The sequence below is a fragment of the Cebidichthys violaceus genome, unplaced genomic scaffold (genome assembly GCF_023349555.1).
Source record: "Cebidichthys violaceus isolate CVI_PGR_0920_01 unplaced genomic scaffold, fCebVio1.0.p SCAF_10, whole genome shotgun sequence".
NCBI classification, from domain to species: domain Eukaryota; kingdom Metazoa; phylum Chordata; class Actinopteri; order Perciformes; family Stichaeidae; genus Cebidichthys; species Cebidichthys violaceus.
In genome coordinates, this window is record NW_027176263.1 from 9,466,380 (window position 1) to 9,477,527 (window position 11,148).

Genomic DNA, 11,148 nt, shown 5'->3' on the forward strand with positions numbered 1-11,148 from the left:
TATATATTGAAACTGAATGCCGCTATGGATCCTTTATCTCATGACATATAGCTGTTGTCTGACAAAAAAGCATCTAAGATTAAATCACTCAGTGTAGGTGAATGGAAAGTTGAGAATATACAGCAGCACATTCTACAATACTAGATCAGTAATACTACATCAATATATCGGACATATAACGCAGGCCTGGCAATGCTTGCCAAAAAAAAAAATAAATAATAGGATCTAATAGGATTATCTGGTCAATACCTCCAGTCCACACAGAAATATAGAATACCATTAAAATGACAGAGGATCCAGAGTGCTGAGGCAGCAAAAGGCAGCCTTATCCCCCATCACCATTCCCACTATACCGCATATTTGACCCTCCCCACCTCCCCCATACAACCTCAGCTGAGCGCTCTGAAACAGGCATGCTTATTCCACGTGTGTCTCCGGGCCACTGATCCACTACTGATACAAGAGTTAATTAAAAGAGACAAGGCTCAAAGCTCAGTACCCTGTTTCATTTAAAACTTGCAGTTAAGTAGTCGGAGGAGACCGGCCACCTATCAAGAGGAAAGCTATTAGTACCTTCGCCTTGCAGGAGCAGCAAAAAAACTGTACATGCACACAGCTCGGGTCGTGATCACCCTTGTTGTAGAGTGTTTGGCTCGACTCCCTGGTCCAGAGAATCATTACAAAAAACACAATGGGACTTGAAGGCTTAGAGTCCATTGTTTGGCGGAGATGTGCATATTTGTTTGTTTTCTCCATGGTGAATCCCCCGTGTGTCGACGTTGGCACTGCTACAACCTGGGTAATTACAGTGCAAACAAACCTGGCGCCAGGCCGAACAGGGAGTCTTGCTTTCTGCGGCTCTTTGACTCCCCAGCATGTGCTCGGAGTCTGATCAATCTCACTTCACTTCTGGTTGCGTAATGAGGTTGTCACAAGCATCATTCAGAAAACACCGACGGCTCACTTCAGGCAGAGAGCAGGCTGGAAAGGCGATTTGGAAAAGCCAAGAGGGACAATACAGGAACAGTTTTGTGAGTCAGCAAAAAGGGGACTCGAAGTGACATCAGAGCCTGTTTCTCTCCAGCATACTGTACTCTGTTGGTTGTGGGTGGCAGACATCCCATTTCCTACCACGACCTTTCAGACCACATGTCGTCTCTGAGCAGCTGCCAAGCAACCACTTATTTCTGTTTGCCTACTGGTGTACACAGTTATTTCATGTTTAAAAGACCCCTGCACCTGTTCTTTTGTTATGAGCGTGCTGAATACTCATGATCGAGGGCATGTAAATCCATAGCCAAAGCACCATCTACAGCCATTTTAATGCCTAGATATTGGTAATTCATAGAACCGTGGTTATATGCATAACTTTAGTTTTATCGTCTATACCAGCCATAACAGCTTGACCGTCATTCACCTGACCGCCCAGCCAACAATTGATGGAGGGGGTGAGCGTGGCATTGCCTCGTAGGAGCATAATGAACCAGGGAACATCATCAATAGTTCAGAATTACTGGATTTTCTCTCGTAAAAAAAATATATTTTTCCTTGTCATGAACAATATCAGGATCAGGATCATTTGATAGTGCTGATAGTGTTCAAGCCTTATGCATTGAATGTGTTCCCTTCCTCATAAAACAATTGAAAAGTGAATTTTTAGAAACAATTCATGATGTTTGTTAGCTAGCAGGCTAACTTTCCCTACCTTCGCTGGTGCAATACTACATTACTTGGCATGTTTTTGCCACCAGCTTTAGAGCGGCGAAATAGCATAAAACTATAGCAAAGAAGTTTAGCATGTGCGTCCTCAAGTGTGTGCACAAATTAATCCTTAGTGTCATTGGGGATTCAAAAATCCAGAGTGACTTCAAACCACATTTCTTACTTTTTTTTTAATGATTGTACATCTTTGGAATTTGCTTTGATCAAGAGAATGTGTGATTTCCACTAAAATACCCTTTTACCCTTTAAGGAGACATGACAAAGCTGCTTACTTCATTGATTTGCTCCTGGCACAAAGAGTGGAGTATATATATGCATTTTTACACAAGCCCTAACATGACGGCTGTAACGAATGCCTGCCAACGACCAAAGGTAGCAAAGTGAGCGGATGCTAAAAAGAAACAACAAACGGCAGCCGGCTTGGCAACAAGCCTCACTAAGCCGCCGTGGAGAGAGATTTCCTCTCAAGTCAACACACGCGTCTCCCGCTAGCCACAATGACCTCAACACAAGGATGATGTCACAGCCCTCCACACATCCTGTTTAACCATGACAAGCAGAGCCCTCATCTCCCTGGTAAACGTACACCAGTATGTCTCACAATGCAGATAAAGTCTGAAATGCATGCAGATTTCCTTCCAGCAGAGCAGCCTCATCCGTCCACAGAGATCCACTAGCTTTATCAGAGGAGACACTGGACCGTACTCTCCAATCAGCGGGCCTAAAAAGGTGGAACAATCCCCTGGATTCCAGCAGGAACAAAGGGACTACTTACAAGCTTGAGTGTGTGTGTGTGTGTGTGTGTGTGTGTGTGTGTGTGTGTGTGTGTGTGTGTGTGTGTGTGTGTGTGTCTGAAAGTGGCCTGTTTAGTTGTTTGTGCACTATATTTGGCTTGTTATTTTGGTTAAACTTGAACCTAATGGGGTTAGAAATATATTACTTATTCCTCCAGCTGGGTGACTTATATGCGTGCGCAAATAATTTACAGAGTAATTATACTCAAATGTGTTGTCAGAGATCCTAAATGCTCCTGCTTCATACATCATATATGATAGATGTCATTAGACGTATTCTTCTAAAAAACGGTGGCCATTATATTCTGAAATTGGCAGTTCTACCTCGAAAAATAAGAGGAACACTTGATCAAGCATTTTTTACCATCTACTAACTTAAAACAGGGTAAATGTCTTTCAGAGTAAAACTCCAATTTCCCAGTTAATTGTGCTCTATAGTTAGACATATACAATACTCCTTTTGGTTGTGCCGGCGGTGAGATGTGCTAGAGCTGTAATGAGAAGCAGCCCAGTGAAAGAGGTGAGACTGAGGCCGAGGGAATCCTCATATCACACAATCCCAACATTCCTCTCAACAACAACACAGCCATTACTCCAGCAGCAAAAGAGCAGTCATTCATACATAATGTTACCAATTCCAATTAAGAGCTGTCTCGCTGTTGACAGCTGAGCCAGTTTCTCTTCTCTTACTGCCATGATTCCCCTCTTGCTGCACTGCCCTGATATGATGGTTTTCTACTTTAAACTAGGGATGCACCGATACTGATATCGGCCGATACTGACTCAAATCGAGCATCAGTGTCAAGGGGGCCGATCTATTTAATCAAATTCTACGTATGTATACTACGTATATATACTATATACAACATATACGGGGGTTTTAAATCCTGTTTAAGTTTTGACCATGTTGTTGCTGCATGAAAAAGGTTTACACTTGAATTGTATTCCTGTTAATTTTTTAATATTTTTTACCAAGTTGCTGGTGTACAATTTATTATCTTAATAATAAATAACAATTCAATAAATGTATATCTATGTATTAATTTGTTCCATTTTGTTAGGAGAGCAATATTCACACATCAAAAAATTATCCGAGTCACTTCCACACAGTGAGGCATATAGCTTATTAATTAAACACTGGTAACTGATTGGTACTCTGCATCAGCTGATCCACTATCGGTATCGGGACTGAAAAAGTCAAACTGGTGCATCCCTGATCTAAACTGCACAGTTGTAATTTACGGGTCCGTCAGATTCCATATACTGTGCCATATCGTTTTCAATTCAATAAAGCAGCGCAATGTAGATATAAGTGGGAGCCGATTATGGGTTCATAGAATAAAGCTCTATAGTGGGGCTGACATGAGAAGCTCACCACACAATCATCAGATTACGTTTTTTACTTTCATTAGTACATAAAGTCTAAATCTAATCTTGACTCAATGTATCGGCTTTCCCCAAGAATGTATATATCTGCAGCTTAGAGACGTTTCAATGGCTTAATTGTCACAACCCACTGTGTCAATGTCCCTGCACTCAGCCAGCATCCGCCCTACTCTGCCGCTTGTATTAATTCACCATGAACTTGAATAAACAGAGGTATAAACAATCAATACTTCCTGAAGGAGAAGTCGACTACGACCCCCTCTCTCGCTAATTAGCTGCGTATTGGAGAAGCGTGATATTTTGCAGGGCGAAGTTCTGTCAAACTGAACTCTGCAAAGAAAGCAAGGGAGGCAAATGCTTCTCGTCCCTTTTCTTGCTGAAATGAACGAGGAGGGTATACCTCCAACAAGAGCAAATGTAGAAAAACCACACAAGCACTCTCATGTAAGATATTACCATACTCACATAATGGTTGTTTTGAATTCAAGGTCATCTTTCTTTTCAGGTTCTCTGGCCTGCAGATATAACCGGCTCCCTGCCCCTCATGTTCTACTTAAGTTGCTTCTGTGTAATTTTTGACCATGGTTTTATGCAAACTAAATGTTACAATACAATAAATGAATAAAACATGCTCTCCAAGTCCATAGAAAGCCCACAACAACACAAGTAGTACATACAGTATATAAACTGCTAAATGAATACCGTATTGCCGTATACAGCACTACACAAAGCTGTTCTGTCAGCAGAAATGCAGTACTTATAGTACGGCAATACTTAATAGATGCGGTGCTTGTCACAGTGTGGCAGAGACTAACTGCTCTGAACCCACTGACCCACAAAAAAGGACAGCAGAACCACCTCAATCAGGAAATGCTTTCACATAACTGTCACACATTCTTTGACAGATCATCTGGGACAAGCTGACCTTCATACGAGCATAATCTGCCCCGTCTCATTCACACTGCTCATTTGGACCCGGCATTGCCAGTTTCGCTGTCACAATAATGAGCCCCGATAATGTTGTGAAAGGCTGTGCTGCTGGTGGCCTTCAGGTACTGCTCACCTGCCCTCCCTGGCAGAGGACGCCACTAGGGCAACATCCCAGAGATGAGAGGGGGGTAACCAAGCGTTGCCTCCATCCATCATCACATTACACACGTTGGCCTAGTTTAATGTCCTTTTCAGACTTGACTGGAGACACGCTGGGCCACACAGAAAACATGGGAAGCAGCTAATTAGTATACGCCAACGGCAGAAGTTCACCAGTCATTTGCCACTTCAAGGGTGAAATCCCTTCCAGAGCACTAATGAGGACTTTGTCCATCACAATAGTCACGTCCATTTACAATGCTACAGCATCTCTGTAATGAAAAGCAGGTTACAGACGCATGTGGCCCCCAAAGCCTTGCCAGGAGTCAAAGCATTAGAATAAATAACTGTACTGTGTATACAAACAAGGAAGTTGGTTGGGGTTGCAGCAGCCAGGGTTGCTGAATACAAATAAATACAAATATAAAATACCAATACTGAACCTGTTCACCTTCCAGAACAGTTCCTTTTCGACCGCAGGGCAAACAGCTGGTGAGCGTGAGAAAGGTTACCGTGCCGAGCAGGTGCTGCAATGTGATGGACTCGGAGAGCACAGGGAAATCAGAAGAAGAAAGCGCAGGGGAAACAGGACACGCTCTTGCATATGTCTGGTGATCGAGCAGAGCCTAAAAAAAGCAAGCGGCAAAGAGAGTTTTTCTCCCTATGGCCATGAATCAGCTGAAAAGATGCAGTCAAAGAGCGACAAAATCCACAGCTGTTGGTGGGGCATGTGTGAAAATACCTGCAGTAGAAGCTGTTTTGCCATGAGACGTTGTAATGTGATTATCGTCACTATGCAATAACAACAAAGTTGTCTTAAATTTGTACTACTTATTTCCCCAAGAACTACTCTATGTCAACACTGAATGCTCAACCATCTCTCAGACCTGGCAACCTAATTGCATTAGAAACAGTGTGAAAAATGATGAAAACTTTGAAGCAAAATGTAAAAAAAAAAAAAAAAAAAAAAAGGCTGCAGCGGAACAAATGCACCAATCTCAGTTTCCTGCCAGGTCAGCCATACAACACCCAGACACTGGAAATGACTCTGGCTGGTGCTCGAGCTGACGGGTTCTCTGTCAGAAAGACAGAAAGTAAAGCCGTCAGCATTTCACCACTGTACTAAGATGACAAAACACACTTGTCATTCTGTACGATGGTCAAACTATTCGTGGCATTTTCACGACACTGCCATGAGACGTCATGACCCTGTTTCATTTAGGCCAAGTAGCCAGTTACACAGAAGGACGGACTAGTTCCAGACAAATTCCAAACGTGTTCCAAATGAATTGTCAGAATATAAAATGTCGACAGGGTCGTGTTGAGGTTGCGTGCTTAACGTACCAGCCAAGTTGTTCCAGGACCGTTATCTAAAAGAGTTTTGCTTCAGCTATAGTTAATGTTCATTTTGAAACGTTTTCTCTCACCACTGCATATTTTGCATGTATCATTTTTCCTCACAATAATACTTTGCCACTGTTTTCTTTTAATTAGGAACGACAAGAATGGTGGGTTACACTGCAGGCTTGTGATGACGATCAAATAATTAATTTCTGCATGTTTACTCTAAGTCCACCTTTCACCTTACCTTCTGTCCTCATCCTGCCGCCTACGCACAAACAAATGAGAGCAAACAGCAGTACTGTAAGGGACAAGCAGCTTTACTAACAAAACAAAGGATCTGACGGTGTAGCAACACAGCCTCATTTCATGGGAAAGCGTTGCCCATACAAAAAACACAAAACATATAGGGGTCACAGCTTGAGACGAATTCCAGATTTTACTGGCCACCAAAATCCTCCAGAAGGGCAAACACATCAAGGGAAATGCAGTCGTTCTGAATCTGGACAATGGTCCAATATGCCTGGCTGGCGATACAAGATTGGTTGTCTCTCCTCTATTTCCTGTTCATTGCTCTGCAGCCCACTATCTAAAACTAATTCAAACACTGAGGAGGAGGGCAGTCACTTGTGGACTGAACCACTCAGTTGTTGGTGGGGATGGATATGAAACTGGCTAAAAGCGGAGTTACACTGTGATGTTTATGAATGAATACCTGCATGAGTATTGGTCCACGACCAGACTTAACCAATGTGCAGACCAATGATGTCTCTTTCAACCTTTTCAACAACAATAATCTACATTATTTCTGTTGTACAGTATTATATTCCTGATGTTATTTAATCATGCTAATAGCTCTGTCTTTTATATATATATATGTATATATATATATATATATATATATATATATATATATATATATATATACATATATATATATATGAACCTTAAATAAACTTCTTATTTTTTTCCTTGTCCATAAGTCTGAAGATGACCACACTGGTTTGGTTCTTCACGTCTTTTACTGTAAAGTAAAAAAGCACTTCATAAAGCAGTTAATTCAGACTGTACAGTTATAGGTATAGGTGTCACTTTACCCAAGCCAGTTCATACAGTATGCTAATGTGGAAAATGTTAGCATGTAAAGACCAGTAGGAGGAACATGGCATATGGCCAGAATGTAAAATCCAGTAACAAATCAATGATTTTCATAATCATACCTTTGATGGACTGAAATTCTATCGTCTCACTTCGCCTAGCAGGAGTGCATGAAACCCCGCAGGAAAACGATCAATTTTCTCACCGACAACAGAAAACCCTCTAAGTTGCACTTCATGCCCATTAAAAATTCCTCTGATAGTAACCAAACATCAATGAAAAGACAGTGAGATTATCAAGGTTCCTTTCCATTAAGGTACCAGACATGAAATGATAAGATACGCAATCATCATAAACCTTGATTATCATAAAACAGCCAATCCAGCGTTCAAATGCCATCACTTATTTTTCCATACAGGAGAGGATCATACACCTGTCAATCATCAGGCCCTAAAGTGAAAAATGTAATGATGACTTAGCCTTGACCAAGTAAATGACAGCTGATGTTACATTTCACTCATCCTTTCATGTCAAAACGTTCGGTCCTCCATTCAATATGCATTACACATTCATGAAACTGCCTGTGTGGACAGGTTTATCAATCATTCAGCCATCTTATCACAGTTCTAACAGACAACAGCCACATGCCGACAGTCAGTCTCTTATCACACTAATCCGGATCATTTCAGTACTGAGCCTGTGAAGGCAGCAGGGATAAATTAGTTTACTCCTACACTGATTGGATTAAAAGCCAGGAGCGGACCTCGACCCCCTGGCCTCTTAACACAACAGCCACCAACTGCTCAGCTTTAATGAACAAGTTGCCTTAAAAAGAAAGAAATAACTTGATGAATTGATTTCACTTTTACTTATTTATTTATTTTAGCTCAACTTATATTTTAGACACAACATATGGAAATATTAACTCAGCGGGGCTTATCCTATAGAAAACACAACTTCAACCTTTGATTTACAGACCTTTTACAAGCGCTGTTGATTCGCAATGACTCAACTCGCCTGCCGCACTTCAAGACAGCAGCATTTTATACGACAGCTGACTCAATAGTAATCTGGTGCAGGTTAAATGTGAGCCTTGAAGCCCACGGACTGCTTTGCATCCCTGGAGAGTTGACCCATCTCTGCTGCACCGCGTTATTGAAGCGGCAGTCAGAGCCGTTAGTCTGCTCGCTGCTCAAAATGAAGCTCTAGACAGCATATTTGTGTCTTACATGTCCCGCTAACAGACACTACACACTTAATGGAAACTCATAAGCACGTGTCCCACTGCAGCTTTATAGACACAAGTCTAGGAAACAGAGAGTTCCCACTCTGCGGTGAAGGACAGTGAATACAGATGCTAGGCTGTCACACAGTGACAGGCCCACGTTAGGAGCTGCAGCAGCAACACTTCGATGGACAAAGACACAATATGACAGGCAAACGAAACTACAACCTGTGCCGGCTGAAATGAAATGAAAATGTATTAGGGCCAACTCTACTGAGACACAGTGAGCCGCAACTCACCCTGTTTAATCATTTACGGTTTAAATAGGCCTACGTATTGTAGAAGAGGGGAGAATATTACCTCTCCACGGGGGGGTAAATGTGTTCGATTGTAATAGTTCACAGTGGCCGACAGCATCAGGGGACACTGTGGAGATGTGGACCAAGTGAGTCTATTCTGACAGCTACTTAACCTCCAGGCTGGCCTGGATCACAGGATGGGGAGCCTCATTTAATTTCACATGGCCTGTGAAGTGTGTGAGTGTTTGTTTAAAGGAGGAGGGAGTAAGAGAGGAAAAACGCGAGAATGAGTAAAAGGTTATCCCAAGACAAATAGAGAGTAAGAAAAAGGAGGGGGAAAAAAATGGAGGTAAAAGAAAACTCACAAAACATCACAGCAGTATTTTACAGCGAAGGGGACGTCCTGCCATGCGCTGCAACAACTTCCTCATTCTTGCGTATTCCAGTTGATCCTGTGCCTCACCTCCCTCAGGCAGCTGCCGTAAAGGCTCAGACTTTGAGGCAGTGGGTCACAGGGGCAGGAACAAGATGTGCAACCAATTTTTTTGCAAACACATTCATGCTCTGGTTATTGTGAGCATTCTTTAAGGCTTGGTGCTTTGCTACAGTGGCCTTGAGAAGGACCTGCATGGGTCTGCAGGAGAACCCAGGATCTCCCAGCAGAATGGGGAAACACCCACAGGAAGGGGAGAAACAGTAGGCTGGCTGGAGAGTCTGACATCATCCAAGTGTGGGCTTTCAATGTTTCTGCAAAGTCTCATATGTGTTTGAGTGCATGAACAAACAGTGAGCATCTCTATCACCCCCCTCGCTCGGCACAACTGTAGTTTTCCTCTGTAGCTATGGACAGACCTTCATTATCCTGAGTTTCTGCTGCTGCTGCTGCTGCTGCTGCTGCTGCTGCTGCACCACACACACACACACACACACACACACACACACACACACACACAAAACGCTGCAGCTCACACACCATGTAGAAGCAGAGAGATGAGGGGGAACCATCGGTTATGGGCTGTCATCCCACTAGACCTTCCCGAAGCTGCAGCCCTCTGCTGCTTCACGTCAAACACCCTTATGGCAACAAGCACACAAAAAATAAGACACCCATCCCCTTTCCGTCGTTAATCAGGCCGATCCCAACATCTACTGCAGAAACAATCCCACATCTTAAACGGGATCGCATTCAAATTCACACGCAACAACCAGAACAGCACTGACTGGAGAGAGAAAAATATATATATATGCCTGCAAAGTTGAAGGACACGAGAGATATGAGGCATTGTGTGAACGCGGGGCAGAGTGTCTGAAGGCTAGTTACAGTAAACGGCGGGGCAGCGCCAGTGGGGTGTTGATGAGCTTCAAAAAAAAAAAAACTGCATTGCCTCTGTCAAAGCTCTATAGGTCCCACCGTGGATTAAAACAACCACACCACACCGGATCATGATACATATCATGACTCATCCAGTGCCTCACCTCTCCGTGAAGCGCAATCGGAAGAAAAGACATGAACGGAAAATCTTGAGGCTAGTTAGCTTTACTTCCTTAGCCAGCCCAGCCGCCACCACTGCCGCTTTCTCTCTCCGGTCCAGCCCGCCTGCCCCCGGTCCTACACCTCTCTCTCCCCCGTGCGCACAGACGTCCTGGGACTTACCGGTCTTATGTGCTGATGGTGTCGCTGTGAAGAGACAACAAGTGCAGGGAGGCTGCCGGCCCCCGCTCCGCTGCTCCGGGACAACAGGAGCACCGATCTGCACACTTTCGCAGCCATCTCTGTAGTGAAAACCTCGCCGGGAAGGAGACTGCTGCGGGCGGACCGAGACGCACCGAAGGGAAGAGGGAGGGTGGTGGGCGGGTTTGCGGGGCTGGACTACGGCTTCGTACACATGCCCAGTGTTGCACCAGTATTCAAAGACACACCACTTTCGTGCCGGCTAAGTCCAAACAAGCATGCACAGACTGCATGTCATTTGTCGCACCGACAACAAAAAAAACACCCTTAACTCAGCCTCAGACGAAAGTGTGATTGTCATACAAGATTGTACATTAATCACAAGTGTGCACAAATGTGGCAGTGAACAAAAGGACAGTGGCCTAAGTTGGTGTATTTGAAAGTACAATGAGTAAAAGTGTATTTTCACTACATTTCATTTCACTAAATATAATATTTAATACAAAGTGAAAGAAAAATGAG

General features: G+C 43.4%; 1 protein-coding gene across 2 annotated transcripts in view; it reads right to left on the reverse strand.

Annotated features, from left to right (window-relative positions):
- Positions 1-10,775, reverse strand: part of mcu (mitochondrial calcium uniporter) — a 51,215-nt gene extending 40,440 nt beyond the window's left edge. For both annotated transcript variants that reach the window (XM_068724877.1, XM_068724876.1), the window contains exon 1: positions 10,609-10,775. In XM_068724877.1, coding sequence (XP_068580978.1) covers positions 10,609-10,725 — 117 coding nt within the window. In that variant the 5' untranslated portion in view covers positions 10,726-10,775. The remainder of the gene's footprint in view (positions 1-10,608) is intronic.
- Positions 10,776-11,148: the final 373 nt, after the last annotated feature.